This window comes from Anarhichas minor, unplaced genomic scaffold (genome assembly GCF_050575085.1).
Source record: "Anarhichas minor isolate MPS153535 unplaced genomic scaffold, ASM5057508v1 ptg000089l, whole genome shotgun sequence".
In the NCBI taxonomy this organism is placed as follows: Eukaryota; Metazoa; Chordata; class Actinopteri; order Perciformes; family Anarhichadidae; genus Anarhichas; species Anarhichas minor.
The window spans coordinates 499,785-517,500 of record NW_027466535.1 but is presented as its reverse complement, the minus strand read 5'-3'; the positions used below and the strand labels follow the sequence as shown (position 1 = coordinate 517,500).

Genomic DNA, 17,716 nt, shown 5'->3' with positions numbered 1-17,716 from the left:
GATGAGGAGAGGAGGGGAGGAGGAGAGGAGAGGAGAAGAGGAGGAGAGGAGGAGAGGAGGAGAGGAGGGGAGGAGAGGAGAAGAAGAGAGGAGGAGAGGAGGAGATGAGAGGAGAGGAGATGAGGAGAGGAGGGGAGGAGGAGAGGAGAGGAGGAGAGGAGGAGATGAGGGGAGGAGAGGAGGAGAGGAGATGAGGAGAGGAGATGAGGAGAGGAGGGGAGGAGGAGAGGAGAGGAGGGGAGGAGAAGAGGAGAGGAGGAGAGGAGAGGAGATGAGGAGAGGAGGGGAGGAGGAGAGGAGGAGAGGAGAGGAGAGGAGGAGAGGAGATGAGGAGAGGAGGAGAGGAGAGGAGAAGAGGAGGAGAGGAGAGGAGGAGATGAGGAGATGAGAGGAGAGGAGGAGAGGAGAGGAGAAGAGGAGGAGAGGAGAGGAGGAGAGGAGGAGGAGAGGAGAAGAGGAGAGGAGGAGGAGAGGAGGAGAGGAGGAGAGGAGGGGAGGAGGAGAGGAGGAGAGGAGAAGAGGAGAGGAGATGAGGAGAGGAGGAGAGGAGAGGAAGGGAGGAGGAGAGGAGAGGAGGGGAGGAGAGAAAGAGAGGATAGGAGAGGAGGAGAGTAGATGAGGACAGAAATAACAGAAGGGACAGAAGTAAACAGAAAGTTACATAAAAGCTAAAAGCTAAGATTCAGGTGAGAAGGTACCTGATTGGTGCTCCTCGTGAGTGGGCGGGCTTTAGCAGGATGGTGATGGTGGTCTCGGTCTCGTTCATTGGAGCCTCAGACTCGTACTCCGGCATCATCGGGGCTGATGGTCAAAGAGAATATAATTATGACTTTATGATTATTACTTTACTGAACGATCACAGTGTTGATTCATCGCTGAAACACTGTAGAATAATGATGATGTCATCACACATCATAACTGATGTGACATCACTCAGGAAGTACAAACACACTGAGCCCCTAAATATCAAATCAATAATAAAAAACATATCAACAATCCTGTTTGGATCTGTTGAACCATTCATAACAGTGATGTCATCTTAATAAACAGAGCCCTCCTACTGAAGGTAGCCCCTCCTCCCGTACATCCATCATCGGTCCGTCTGCAGCCGTTAATTGAAACCTCTTCCTCCGTCAGCGGCTCAGGAGATATTGAAAATCGGGGACGGCGTGACATTTGGACACCGCGACACATGGTGCTGGGTTAGAGAGGAAGATGGAGGAACGCAGGCTCAGCAGAGAGGTCACGTTAAAATCACCGGGGTGTTGACAGACAGGAGCACGGTCCAATCAGCACTCAGGACTCAGGTTTGGGTTTTACACACAGACTCTGGTACCGTTACTAGATCAATATATTAAACATAAAACTGTGAACCTCAAAGCTTCTAAGAAGAGAAGTTTCCAAAACTGAATGTGTGAAAAGAGCTTATTTGCTTCAGATCACATGTTTAGTCATGTGACACCTATCAATGATGTCATGAGATTAATAAACATAGAGGTGACCTTTTTATAATTGTAAAAAGAAGACAGAATACAAAGAGACAGAGAGTCAGAGAGACAGCAGAGAACAGGCGTCAGCTGACAGAGACGAGCTCCTCAACAAACCAATGAATCAACATGTGAGGCCGTTTCTGCCACAAAAGATGGCTGCTGTTCTTTCTTGTTTTTTGTGCCGTTGACATTTGGCCTGGACCGAGGCGGCGACATAAACAGAGGAGAAGATATGAAAAGAGTCGCTCAGACAGACAAACACAGACGGCTGCTTTCACAGAGCAGTTATCCTCACAATAAGCACGAGTGTGTCACAACACAATGTCTTTGTGCATCTGGAGAGCAAAGACCAATCAGATGTCACATCAACAAACAGCGCTTTTTAAGAAGTAATTATGTGAATACGAGGAGGGATCTGGACCTGCTATCTTGGTGGAGATGCGGGTGGTGATGGGCGGGCCGAAGCCCTTGTTGGTGGAGGCTTTGATGGTGAAGAAGTAGGTGGTCCCCGGGTAGAGGCCTACGAACAGGTGGAGGGTCTCGTTCCTCAGCTTGAACACCCGTCCCCTCTGGGTGGTGAGGTCGGCGCTGGGGTCCAACGAGCTCAGAGCCTTGTAGGTGATCTGGAAACAGACGGAGTCACGGTTCAGCTTTACTCTCTTGGACCTCTTTGACTTCACGTTGGGTCACTTTAGACTCATTCAGCTTCTTTTGTTACATTTTTAGAAAATCAACGAGCTGAAATCAACACGTGTTGATGGACTTTAGGAGAAAAAACACAAAACAGAGAAAGATATTCTCAAGATATTGTAGGAACCGATGAGGAAACGCTGACACACTTCTCATCTCATCTCTGATTCAATGATTATTTTAGAATATAGATTTAAATGTGATTAATTCCAGTTGAAGAGATTAATGTCATCACTAAACATCTTTAAAACATTCAGAGTGTGAAACACTAAAGGACTGAGGTTATGTCACTATGTATCCTGTGACCTATTAAAACTAGATTACTGTTACTCACCTCACTTTGTGTCTTTCTCTGCAATGTTACCTCAATTTGAATTTTTTCATTTTCACTCTAAAACAAACAGTAATCTGTCCTCAGACGTCAGTCAGATCCATGTCGGAGTTAAGAGATGCTGAAGTGATGTTGTGTCTTTACTGGTCTGAGTTTCTCCACATGAGACGAGAACCAATCGAGCACATTGACCCAGAGCCACGAAACAGGAAGAAGCTCTTCAACAGTTCTGCTGTTAAAAGAGCCGTCGATGTCTGTCGTGATGTTGCTGCTGGCAAGTTTCAACAACGGACAACTGTCGATGCACACACACACACACACACACACATGCACGCACGCAGGCACACACACACACGCACGCACGCACGCAGGCACACACACACACGCACGCACGCACACATGCACACACAGGCGCGCGCGCATGCACACGCGCACGCACACACACACACACACACGCGCACACACACGCACGCACGCACGCACGCACACACAGACACACACAGGCGCGCGCGCATGCACACACACACACGCACACACACACACGCACGCACACACGCACGCACACACAGACACACACAGGCGCGCGCGCATGCACACGCGCACGCACACACACACACACAGGCGCGCACGCACACGCACACACACACACACACACACACAGACACAGGCGTGCACACACACACAGGCGTGCACGCGCACACACAGGCGCGCACACACACGGTAGTAGAACACTGGAGGACAGCTGTCATTGTGAATGACAGTCAGCACAAAAGAGTATTGACTGGTAGAAAAAGAAAAAAAACAATAGCAATTCAACCCCAAACACATTTCAGTCCTTCACAAAGTGTAAGTGTGTGTGTGTGTGTGTGTGAGAGAGAGAGAGAGAGAGAGAGGATTGAGGGTTGCAGGTGGACACAAAGAGAGGACCTGGAGTGAGAATGTGGTCCTGAAGCGTAGCAGAGAGCAGCTTAGAGGATTTCATGGCGGTTCTCTTCATGTTCTTCATCAGGGATGGAGGAGGAGCTTCCCTAACAAGTGGTTAGGGTTAACCTACATATGGAAGAAACGGAGACGTCATGCCCAAATAGGGCTGTGGCCCATCAACGGCCAATGCAAAAGTTGTGCCATAAAGCCCAAATTCTCTAGCAAGTCAAGTGGTTAGGCTTAACCTAACCTAACCTATCGAACTGTATCCGATCTAACCTTATCCGACAGAAGACGAGGCTCTAAAACTAAAACATGTTGAATCAATAGATATTTATTCCAACTGAGACAATAAAATATCTTCTGTTTCATCTACGCTGCAGTTTGGCTTTGCTCATTTTATTAGTCATGAATAGCTCTCTATATTTTTATGTTCTCTCTCTCTCCCTCCTCCCTCTTTCTTTGCCCCTTCTCCATATTACATCTCTGTTTTATTTCTTTGTCCATTGAGTTACCCTGTCTCTATTTACTCCATTTTCTCTCTTTCTCTCTTTTAGTGATCTACTCACCCATTATCTCTCTCTCTCTCTCTCTCCCCCTCTCTCTCTATAGTTGATGTACTTGGAATCGGTAGAGCCATAAAGCTCAGGTTGTTTTATTGGTCAATGATAAGGCAGGCATGCAGTGGGGCATTGCATCTTGGGTAATAGAGTATGAGTCTGTGAGGAATAACTCAGGTGTGTGTGTGTGTGTGTGTGATGAGAAAGTGAAGGAGGTTAAAAGAGGATTTAGGTAGAAAATAGAAAGAACCTGAAGAGACAGAAAGATAGAAGATAGAAATATACGGGATAGTTTAGTTATAGTTAAGAGATAAATTACACGTTTTTATTTCTACTTAAATCATTTAAAGACATTTGTTAAAAACCTCTTATTCTCGCCGCCCCCAAATTTGGGGGCTCACGGGCTCAGAACCCCTCAAACTCAAATGCGGAAAATAGCATGATTATTAGCCAGTCGTGTGGACGTGGCCACTTTTTTTTTTGGATGAAAGAGCAACGTATGGACAACAACATCATATAAGTCACTTCTGACACACTCCAAACACAACTATAGGCTACTCACATAAGCAGAAAAATATCGTGGCATAAAAGCACCAAATCCGGGCCAGAAATCGGCGTTATGAGTACCTCAAATCAATGTTTGTACCCTCATGCTAACGGCTACCCAGTCATACAAAGCATGTAATAGCATTAGCACACGTGGCGGAACACGTAACTAACTTCTGTTTTACGATCCGTATAAACACTAAACAGTTGTGAGTGATCAAACGTACCTTCATGCTGAACTCCGCCGAAAAAAATCGTAGGTATGCGCCCAAGTTTTATGAAAAATATGGATAATAACGTCGCGGAATTTCCGTTCCAAAGCTGTAGTCATTGTTGCCAACTGCATACTGTTGACTTCCGACTTGTTTCCAGAATAAGAGCGGTCAAGCAGGCTTGGGCGAGTGGTCAGACTGCCTGCGACCGGAAATTTCCGCCGGGGTACACGCGTCACTTCTGGCAACTTTATTGTATGAAAACTTTTGCCGATCGCCACCAAACTCAGGTCTTCCTGAGACTGTGACGCGTCTAAAGAGGGGTTGTTTTTTGAAATCGACCGAGGATAGGCTGCCATGCAGCCACATACACACACATGAAATGAGAAAATCCTACAGATGACAGCCAAAACTGGCTCTGATGATGTTATGAGTATGAATATGATTCCTATTATCTGTATTTGGATGTATTGAATCATATGAGTGATAAAGAAAGTGAAATATATAGTTATATAGTGTATAAAAGTACAATGTAAGAGCTGCAACAGCTGGTTCGAAAATGATGACCTCGCCTGACTAAAACCTCTTATTATTCACTTTATTCCACTTTATTCCACTTTAACCTTTTTTTAATAACTACTGATCAGTTATGCTATGACTTGGGAAAGTTTCAGGGAGCTAGCTGCATTATTTCAATAACCTTTTATCACTGAAAGTGCATTTTTCCCAGGCGAAGCTGAATATTTTCAATTTCAGCTGTGTTATGTCTTATTTTCTATATTAACCAGCAACATATTCACAATATCACCTATGTAAACTATGTCACAGGTGTTGTGATCTGATTATATCAACAAAAATTATTAAAATCGACCTTGTAGTTACAGAACTATGGTCAGTTTTGTTGGGCTATGCTTTTTCGCTCAGAGACCTCAAAATCGGCTCCGAGATTAAGAGGTTTACTTTGTACTTTGTCTTTCTTAAAAGTCAAAGCTGAAAGAGGCTACGGTATTTTCTATAACCTGTCAATACAAAAGTTATAACTAATCCATTATAAAGGTGCCTTATTGTGTGTGTGTGTGTGTGTGTGTGTGCGTCTACAGCCAAGTTTAATGGAACTAAACAATGTTTACGAGGCTCTGTTGTGGGATCGCTGTTGAAGAAATGCTATTTCAATTCAGTTTTGTCATTTTCCATTTTTTATCCTCTGTGCTCCCGTTTGTTTTATTAGTAATGTGCAGCGGCTTCGTTCCTCTCTGTCTCAGTGCTGCTGTTCTGTCCTGTTGAATAAGTTCAGTGTGAGAGCTGTTTGTTCCAAATTGTTTTCCACCTCTCTACGTTTTCAGCATTTAGCAGATCCTCTCAAGCGAAGCAGTGTTACTGAATAAAGTCGTTTTCACTGTAACTGTAGTGATAGGGTTGGGGTTATAGGAGTCAGGCCTGGGTTGGGGTTATAGGAGTCAGGCCTGGGTTGGGGTTATAGGAGTCAGGCCTGGGTTGGGGTTATAGGAGTCAGGCCTGGGTTAGGGTTATATGAGTCAGGCCTGGGTTGGGGTTATAGGAGTCAGGCCTGGGTTGGGGTTATAGGAGTCAGGCCTGGGTTGGGGTTATAGGAGTCAGGCCTGGGTTAGGGTTATATGAGTCAGGCCTGGGTTGGGGTTATATGAGTCAGGCCTGGGTTGGGGTTATAGGAGTCAGGCCTGGGTTGGGGTTATATGAGTCAGGCCTGGGTTGGGGTTATAGGAGTCAGGCCTGGGTTGGGGTTATATGAGTCAGGCCTGGGTTGGGGTTATAGGAGTCAGGCCTGGGTTGGGGTTATATGAGTCAGGCCTGGGTTGGGGTTATAGGAGTCAGGCCTGGGTTGGGGTTATATGAGTCAGGCCTGGGTTGGGGTTATAGGAGTCAGGCCTGGGTTGGGGTTATATGAGTCAGGCCTGGGTTGGGGTTGTAGGAGTCAGGCCTGGGTTAGGGTTCTAGGAGTCAGGCCTGGGTTGGGGTTATAGGAGTCAGGCCTGGGTTGGGGTTATAGGAGTCAGGCCTGGGTTGGGGTTATAGGAGTCAGGCCTGGGTTGGGGTTATAGGAGTCAGGCCTGGGTTAGGGTTATAGGAGTCAGGCCTGGGTTAGGGTTAGGTTTGGGTAAGGACGTGGCCTCCTGGTGGAGGTCACGGTGGGCACGGGCACAAGGGGGTTAGGGTTATAGGAGTCAGGCCTGTAAAACACAATCAATGGCAGTTTTGCATGTCAATGATGAATACAATCTAATTCTCGACAATGATGCAACTGAATGTCTTCGACCACTTTTTGACTTCGACTGTAACTACATTTAAAAATACAGCATCTATGACACAATTGATGAAGCTATACTCGAGTTAACTCAGATTTGTATTTTAATATAGCCATATCCCGAAAACACTGAAATAGTGATAAACAATGTTCATATGACTGAAGAGCTCCACGCTATCAGGCAAATAAACGTGTTCTTGTTGTCATTTAGCAGGTGGATCATTTTCCAGGTAACTTAACCCATATTATAGATATCTTTTCATGTTGTACTGTTTTTTTGCTCCGACCCCCAATTTAAGAATAAATTGTAACATCTTTGATTTTTTTTCTGATAGTTTTTGATTTGATGTCATACAATTAGACTTTGTGCTAGTTGCCAAAGCTCTCAACTGTGCTAACAACTAAAACAGGCTTGAGTTTAAAATATTAAACGCAATAACTTTGTTCCCCCGAGGTTTGACAGCTACTATCGTGCCTCTGAATGCACCTGAAGAGCTTGTTGAACACAGAGTAAGAATAGAAACCCCTTCCGTCTCTTTTAAACTGTAGTGTGACACATCCTGTCCTGCTCATTAGCCACATTCTCCAATATGAAAAGAGAATATTTTACGCCACATATCCTCCCATTTAGTACATTTAAATCTATTTTCTGAAGTTCCAACATAATAACTACATAATAAATATGAATAAGTCTTTACTAACTGTGTCAAGACCCAATATTCACAACATAAAATCATTTCCATCTCTAAGCTTCCCAATGTGAATCCATGACAGGAAGACTGCCGATTTAATAACACTTATAGTATATATATATAATAGTTGCAATAGATACAACCTGAATAAACGTTTCTCTCTTCTTCCCCTCCCTCACCATGCACCCTGGCACCTCCTGCCTCGTCCAGTTCTGGAGGCATCTGCAGTTTTAGGTTTCATTTCTGTTTTTAGAAGGTTCCATTTGGGACAGACTGTTCTCCTGCTTCCCGGCATTAAAATGTCAAGACATTCTAGGTCACTACGAATAGAAAGGCAAACACAAATGCTAATATTAAGACGCAAGCACACACAAATGAAAACATACCAATCCAAAGATGTACATACAAATAAAAGCCAACGATGCACACGTAAATACTGATGCATACATACATGAAAACACAAAGGGGAATGGGATATTTGGTGGTGTTTTCCTCATCCCACGTCTCTATTGTTCGGTACAAGATAAGCTAACTGGAAAAAGAAATAGCAACAGACAATAGACCTCTATTGTTCTCATCAAGTCTTGATAAGAGAGAGAAAGACAGAAGGACAGAGTGAGATGAGGACTAAATATAGCCTGATACAGTTTCCAGGCCGTAGTATTGTTCTCGCTGAGATAAATATACACAAGAGAGAGATGGAACAGGACAATCTAGCTTCATAAATAGCCGGGCTGTTAATCACCAACAAAGGCCTCCATCTCTAAATCAGGCCGTTCAATCAGCGGTCGTGAGGCAGAAGTGAGGAGCGACTGACAGGAAAGCGGAGCTTTGGAAAGCTTCGTCTGCTATGGTGACCCAAAGTTCACCTCATTATCAATGCCAAACCCACCGCAAACGTATCACAGTCAACACTCAGCCCACCCTGAAGAGGTGATCAGAGATGGAGCATTCAAATCCGTCTGGAAAATCAGCCGCTGCTGACAGTTTGACGGGAAACGGCCCGGATCGTCTTCTCGCTCGTCTGACAGCCACACGGCTACTTCCTGTCAGCCGAGTGAAGACGAGTGACAGAAAGAGCACTCTCCCTCTAGACGCTAATGTGGGCCACACATGCTGCTGCTGCTTCACTGCCACCAAAAGAATCCTCTGCAGACGAGCTGTTCGTCGCAGACTGGCAGTGATTTATGAGGCGAGAGAAACAGACACAACCCTCAGTTTGTGACTGAATCTGTGTTGTTACTTTGCTTTGTTCTATTTTGCATTTAAGTATTAACAGAAGCACGCAGAGCTTCAGTTATATGTTCAAACAGAAGCTGTAAGCACACTGTCAAAGGTCAGAGCCACAGATCCTGGATCTGTTCCTCTAGCATGCTGTTACCTGAGATATGGATAGAGAGAACAATCATGTTTATCATGTTTATGTGTACTGAGAAGAATAAAGTCAACAGAGGCAATAAAGAGAGAACCGAGGCCTCAGCAGCATGACACACGGGACGAATGAAAAGAAGAATATTAGACATGAAGAGCTGGATATGTCGAGGGAGGCGTAACCGCCTGCTGAGAAGCTGCTTTTAGGTTTTGGCTTGTGGGGCTCTCGGGGTCGTGTGATTGGCTGGATAAAATGGGGAGGAGTCCTGATTGGCTACAGGAAGATGGAGTGCTTGAGATTAAAGCCCGGAGCACAATGTGTGTGTGGGGGCATGCATCCATGCACACCCTCCAAATGGTTCAAGAACAGCTTTCAATTTACTTCGGGTATGCCTTGGATAGGCGTTTTAGGCTAATTTTACAGGACTGGTAACAGGCTAGTATCCTCTTTCATGCTGTGCTCTGCTGGGGGGGGCATCACTGCGGATGATAAACTGTCACGAATTCCCCTTCATATTAGTTTGTTTTCATCCTGTCTGCTTGTTTTATTAACTCTCCTGTCATTTCAGATCCTACCATTCACACCCGATCACCTCTCATTCCCCTCACCTGGTCCTCCACACCCATCTCACCTGCAGCCCATTCCCTCATTAGCCCTCACTATTTAGGTCCCCTCACTTGCACCTGCCTGCTTTCGACCTTGGATTTTTGCCCCTTATTGGATTTGTTCGCCTGTTTGACTAACCTCCCGGTTTTGACCCTGCCTGAACTCTCGTAAAAGAACTGAGCTTGTATCTTGTCTCCGAGTTGTGCTTTTGGGTTCTAGTATCTGTAATCCTTACATAAACACAGGATCAATAAGATGATCAGGAAGGCTGGCTCAGTGGTTGGCCTTACCCCGGACTCACTAGAGGTCACTGTAGAAAAGAGAACAAGGCCCGGTTACAAACGGTTGTTTCCTGTGAAGGTGTTGTTAATGGACTGAGAAGCTCATTCAGTGAGAGACTCAGGAGGCCTCAGTGTTCTACTGAACCACTCAGAAGCTCTTTCGTTCCAGCAGCTGTTATTTAATGTACACCTTTAGATGTGGTTTTTAGATTTAGCATCTTTCTGATGTCAATCATGTTTCATATGGCATTTTCTTGTGTTATTCATTTTTTGTCATGTGTGTTTTGTCTGTTGTGGACTGTCTATTGTTGTCTGTATGTGTCTCTTGTTATCTGTACCCAGCGAGATCATGGATTAGCTGCAGCCACGAGGCCTGTATTTCTATTTTTATTTTTTCAATCAATTCATCAATCTGTTAATGTATCTTTTTATTTATTTATCCATTTAATTTATTTATTTATCTATCGATCTATTTATTTATGATCTCAGTGTGAGTGACTTTAACTGTTTATGTGTGCTGTTTTTCTCAGTGAGTCCTATTGATATGAAATCTTATTTTCTACCAGTCATACTGTTTTGACATGAAGATACAATTATAAACACATTGTGATGTTCAAGCTGTTTGTAATCAAACTCTTGTGACTAAATAGATTTATTGGAGTGATTGTAAAGGAGGAAACAGAAGAACTCTCTGCTATTAAAACAATGAGCTTATGATGAAACCATAGAGGAAGAAGAGCAGAAGAAGATGCTCCTTTTCTTGGGCTGTGATGTTCTGATGAAACTGTAATACATATATCAGATACACACAGGGCTACAGTAGAACACACAGTACACACAGGTTACAGTACAACACACAGGGCTACAGTACAACACACAGTACACACAAGTGTGTAAGTGATAGCACACATACACAGTGAATGAGGTCACCAGCTCAAGGACACCAAACTAAATATAGTCCATTTATTGACATGAATGAGAAACAATACAGAGGAAAGAGAAGCTGGAGAGAAGATGAAAGTTACACACGAGACATCTTCTCTCCCTTCAGTATGTCTCATATCTTCATGTCTCGTCTCTATTTCTGTCTTTGACTTGTAAAAGTGTCAATTATTTGTGATCCTTGTTCTTTAAACACGAGAGCAGAGCTTTGATTTATTTAACCCTCGGTTTGTTTCTCTCTTCAGAGACATGCCTCCATGTGTGTGTGTGTGTGTGTGTCTGTGTGCGCGCATATCTGTGTGTGCGTGTGTGAGTCTGTGAGTGTGTGTGTGCGTGTGAGTGTCTGTATGTGTGTGTGTCTGTGGGTGTGTGTGTGTGTGAGTGTGAGAGTATGTGTGCAACCTTTACCCTGCTGTGATGTCATGATCTGCTCCACTGCTTTCTTCTAGTCAGTGTTAGCTTCCACATCTGGTCATCCATCCATCCATTTATCCATCCATTCATCCATCCATCCGTCCATCCATTCATCTATCCATCCATCCATCAATCCATTCATCCATCCATCCATATATCCATCCATCCATTCATCCAGCCGTCCATCCATCCATCTATCCATCCACCCATCCATACGTCCATCTGTCCAGCCGTCCATCCATCCATCCATCCATCCATATATCCATATATCCATCCATCCATCCATCAATCCATCCATATATCTATCCATTCATCCATCCATCCATCCATTCATTCATCCATCCGCCCATCCATTAATCTATCCATCCATCCATATATCCATCCATCCATCCATATATCCATCCATCCATCCGTACATCCATCCATCCATCCATCCATCCATTCATGCATTCATTCATTCATCCATCAATCCATATATCCATCCATCCGTCCTTCCGTCCATCCATCCGTCGTTCCATCCATCCATCCGTCAGTCAGTCCGTCCGTCCGTCCGTCCGTCCATCCATTCATCCACATATCTATTCATCCATCCATATATCCATTCATCCATCCATCCATCCGTCCATCTGTTCATCCATCCATCCATCAATCCATCCATCCATCCATATATTCATCCATCCATATATCCATCCATCCATCCATTCATCCATCCATCTATCCATCAATCCATCCATATATCCATCAATTCATCCATCCGTCCTTCCATCCATCTATCCATCCATCCGTCCATCCATTCATCTATCCATCCTTCCATCCATCCATTCATCAATCCATCCATCCATCCGTCCGTCCATCCATCCATCCATCCTTCCATCCATTCATCCATCCATTCATCCATGCATCCGCCCATTCGTCCATCCATCCAATCATCCATGCATCCGCTCATACGTCCATCCATCCATTCATCCATCCATCCTTCCATCCATTCATCCAGCCATTCATCCATGCATCCGCCCATTCGTCCATCCATCCATTCATCCCTACATTCATCCATCCATTCATCCATGCATCCGCCCATCCGTCCATTCATCCATCCATCCATTCATCCGCCCATTCGTCCATCCATCCATTCATCCCTACATCCATCCATCCATCCATTCATCCATGCATCCGTCCATCTGCCCATTCATCCATCCATCCATTCATCCCTACATCCAATCATCCAATCATCCATATATCCATCCATCCATCCATTCATCCATACATCCATCTGTCCAGCCGTCCAGCCATCAATTCTTCCATCCATCCATCCATTCTTCCATTCATCCGTCCATCAGCTCTCAGAGATCCAGCACACCAGCAGGGAGGCAGCCATGTAACAGAGAGGACCATGACCCAGGATGGTGTTAGGTGGTCTTTGGAGGTCTTTGCATTAATATCGACGGCCTGACGTTACAAATCAATCGACTCTGTCTGAAACCGATTGAAGATCTTTAAGCCATTATTGTAAAGTCCCTCCTTTAAAACCTGAAAATACCTAAATCCCACCAACAGATCTGGTGCCCGGTTTGAAACCAGTTCAAGTGCAGCCTGTGTTTAAAAAGATCTGATTAAAATTCCTGAAACTGACCGGGTCTAATCTGCTACGTGCAGGACGGGAACCGCTTCTGGATTAGAAGTTTACAGTGTGACAAACACACCAGCTGATTGGCTGAGAGGTCCTCTGTCAGCTAAGAATGATGTACTGATCACTTTAAGAAGGTGCCAGTAAAACCAGTAAAACCTCGTATTTAATCTAATCTGCTGGATCTCAAAGGTTTTATGAGATTTAAAGACTTTGTTTAGTGCAGCAGATTATTCCTTAAACTCCAGCAGATGAATCCATATTCAGAGATGATAATCAATACTAGAAATAACACTGATTTATTATCGTCTGTTTCCTCGTACGTTCATGGAAAAGATTTGTGATGATCAAATGATCATCCGTGTTTCTCTCTCTCCCCTCCTCACCCCTCCCTCCCTCCCTTTCCCCCAGACATCATTTATCTCCTCTCAGATGAAGAGGACAGTGGGTGGGGGGGGGGGGGCTCCCTTTAGATCTCACCCAGATGTATCCTTTAATCCTGTAATTAGCTGTAATTATAGTAATAGAAGCAGGAGATGAAGTGATCATATTTGCACACAGAATGAATTCATGTAATCGTGCTATAAGATGAATAATAGTACGTTTTATCTCCTCTCCCAGTCCTCCCTTCGTTCTTCTCTTTCTCCTTATCTCTCCTCACACTAACTACCCCCCCCCCCCCCCCCTCATTGTCAGAGGTCTAATTCATCCGGTCTTCCTCCAGAGCAGCGATGGGAACATGAGTGGAGACAACAGGAGCCCTTTAGATGTCGCAGATGATGCCTTTAATCCCGTCAATAGCTGCAATTATAGTAATTATCTCTAATAGCTGTGCTTTGTGTCGAGCCTCCGATATGTTTAACACATGAAGCCGAGTCGTGCCGCCTCCGCCGGCAGAGAGGGCGGCTCACACTCACATTAATGAAACACACACAAAACAAGACCGAATCCATGTCCCAGAGTGTGTTTCAAGCTGTGGCTCCGGGTCTAATGGAGGTCTCAGAGACGGTACTGAGAGGACAGACTGGAGACGGGTGCTTCAGAGAGATAGAGGCTAAACGGAGCCAGATGTGTAAGAAGAACATTTATTCTCTATCCAGCCGAAAAATATATAACACGACGATATCGGCCATCGTCCTAATAACTACTTATAATAGAAACATAACAGTTAACAGTGACGTTAATCCTGTTCACATCACTAATTATAAGTGTTTCAGCATAAGAACAAACATTCTCTATTCCAGCTCTTCCAATGTGATGATTGGCAGCTTTTATGATTTTGTTGTTAAATGTTTTAATTGTGAAAACCAAAACAAGCAATTTCATGATGCCACCATGATGTTAGATATACAGTATTTATAAAAAATATGGTTAATGCTTTCAAGTCATCGATCCCTGATAATATTAGAGAAGAATAGATCTGTCCCGTTATAAAGCATGAAGAAGAGCCGTGCGGAGGCTCCATCGTGTTACATGGTGATGCATTGAAACTCCATTCAGTAGAAATGAGTATTGGATGAAAGTAAAAGATAAGATGATCATGATGTGTTGACATGTGATGCTGAGCAGAGCTCCTCCTCTCGGCAGACTGTCAGTAAAGTGAGAGGACACAACATACATGTTTCTTCTAGTAGCTTTAACTTCCTAACAATAGCTCTTAGCAAATTATAATACATTATTAAAAGTATTAATGCATAGAAATAAACGCTTTCATTTTTGAATCATTTGAATTGTGTTATTTAAATCTCCACCATAGATGATTTAAACCAAGTAAAAGGAAATAGTTGATGATAATAAATATTTATTATATTATATAATCATAAAATATGTTATGTATATTAGCTACAGGCCTAGTAGAAATATCCTGCTTAATAATGCTCAATGTCCTCTGACAATAATGCTGATTAAAACTCTAAATTTCATATCTTCACATCCCTAAATCCAAATCAAACCTTTTGGTTTCTCTCCGTCCTCTCGAGGCTGCTGAGCTTCTTCAGTGAGTTTAAAGTCAGCAGGATTCACCATGTCGACTTTCAAACATCACCAACATGATGCAACACTGTGACACCATTTTATGACTGTTGGTCAGTCCGTCTGCTACACTCATAAAAACTATTGAGACGTAATTAAAATGACTGAAGTGAGATGGAAACGTTATCTTATTGCTTTAAACAGACAAATCATCGGCAGAAAAAAAGGAAACAAACCGCTATAAGATAATTGTGACTGAGGTATCATGGAAATATCCTTTTGTACACACACACACACACACACACACACACACACACACACACACACACACACACACACACACACACACTAATAGCCCTGCCAGGTCTTGGTGTGAGGTGTCTCCTTGATGCAGTGATATAAGAGGCAGACAGGAGGCAGAGAACGGGTCAATAATTCATTAGATGGAGGGCTCAACTCAACTTCAACCCGAATAAACCATCTAGAACCCCCCCAACACACACACACACACAGTCACAATCTATCTCTCTATCTCACTCACTCCAAACGTTGTCTCAAGGACTGTCGAGGGAGAAGTTTCTCCTTCTCTTCATTTCCAAGCCCAACTTTTCACTTTCTTCTTCCACAAGAGTTTAAACATTCTCCTCTGAGCTGCTGCTGAGTGTTCATATAATATAACCTGGCAGTCATGTGACACATTAAATATGACAAACAAGGAAATACCATCCAATAGTTTGAACCCAGGATGAGTTCGAAGACAGAATTCATCCAGTGAGCCTCTAAAACATCTTAAAAGGTCAACTTCATTTCCAAAGATGTTCAGTCAACACTCATCAGGACAAATCAATCAACTCAATATTTCAAGTGAATAGATGCTCAATCACAAGAAAAGGACCAACAATTACAGTTAGCTTCATATGAATTAAGCATATCATTGATATTGTGCAGCATATCCAGATGTATTACGTTAATATTTGACTTCTCTACATTCCACGATGTTGTTTTTTACAGTATTGACGACACACTTCATGACGACTCTCTGTGTCAAAGAGTGAACATGATGAAGGGCTGTAGTGTAATAGATTACACAGGTGAACCTAATGAACGGACCCTATATTTATATATATATATATATATATATATATATACATATATATTTAAATATATATATGTGAGGGTGACGTCTGTGACTGACCTCGTACAGAGTGATGACCCCGTTGGTCTCGTTGGGAGCTTTCCACTGAATGAAGATCTTCTCTTCGTACGGAGTATTCTGTAGAGACTCCATGGGCACAGAGGCTGGAACTAGAGACAGAGAGACCAATACATCATCAATACACCATCAATACACCATCAATACATCATCAATACATCATCAACACACCATCAATACATCATCAATACACCATCAATACATCATCAATACATCATCAATACACCATCAATACACCATCAATACATCATCAATACACCATCAATACATCATCAATACATCATCAATACATCATCAATACACCATCAATACACCATCAATACATCATCATTACACCATCAATACATCATCAATACACCATCAATACACCATCAATACATCATCAATACACCATCAATACACCATCAATACATCATCAATACACCATTAATACATCATCAATACACCATCAATACACTGTGTATTACTCTATATTATATTCTCTCTTGTATTTATATATATAAGGCTTATTTATTAAAATAAACTAGTGTTGATGATTTGAACCCAACTCTGTTGATTCAAGGAACACAATATTTAATGTCACACTTTATAGTTCAAGATGAATATTAGATAACATGAATATGATAGATTATGACTTTGCACTAAGAGGTCAGCAGCTCAACACCTTCAAACCAAACATCTATCGGTCAAGAACTAATTCAAACGTCCACCTGCCGTCCTGATGCTCCACTTCAGGGAGAATCAGTGCACTTATTATTTACTATCATTATTCATTATTTATTATTCATTTATCTGCACAGCGACAGTTTCTTTTTCTGCTCTTCAATCAAGTGCATTCGATTTCAAGATCTAAGTGTTATATGAAATATGGCACTTGTAGTTCTTTTTGTAGTTCTCGTTATAGTTTTTGTGGACGAAAGTAGACAAAATAAGAAACTTAAAGCCAGTTTGATGTTTGATATCTAGTCCAGCTTTGGTCTCTGATCTCCAGCTCTTAAACACACGATCAGGTGGATTGATCAGGTGACTGAGCATGGGATTCATAGTGATGTCACTGGTCATGTGATCACAGGCTCCAATGCACCGATGATCCGCCTACAATCACCACTCAGTCGTTTGCTGAAAGCCTATTGGAGCAGCACTCTGTTGGATTACGGTCAATTTATATTTAAAATCGAACACGTGTGAGTAAAACAGAATACAGATATTTACTGTTAAACCTCGAAGACTTCACTCAGCCGGCGGGCTGTGGTAAATACCTGTAAGGTAGAACGAATCAGATCTGCTCTCTGCTACCACACACACACACACACACACACACACACACACACACACACACACACACACACACACACACACACACTCACTCACTCATTATAGAAACATCTACCTCGTAACAACAGTGTGTGTGTGTGCGTGTTTTCAGGAGGAGAGCAGCTTTCACACATCTTTAAGAAGAGGTGTCTGACACCTTGTCAGGGAGTGATGCTGTCAGAAACAGAAACACCACACCACACCACACTACACACACACACACACACACACACACACACACCACATACACCTA

The 17,716-nt window shown here is 43.2% G+C and overlaps 1 protein-coding gene across 1 annotated transcript in view; it reads right to left on the bottom strand.

The window, feature by feature from the left end:
- The window catches only part of ptprt (protein tyrosine phosphatase receptor type T), a 321,896-nt gene that overhangs the window by 138,258 nt on the left and 165,922 nt on the right, over positions 1–17,716 (bottom strand). The window contains exons 11-13 of the mRNA XM_076082072.1: positions 16,132–16,241; positions 1,912–2,113; positions 699–801 (exon numbers count right to left, since the gene is read on the bottom strand). Of these exons, the coding sequence (XP_075938187.1) occupies positions 699–801; positions 1,912–2,113; positions 16,132–16,241 (415 nt within the window). The remainder of the gene's footprint in view (positions 1–698; positions 802–1,911; positions 2,114–16,131; positions 16,242–17,716) is intronic.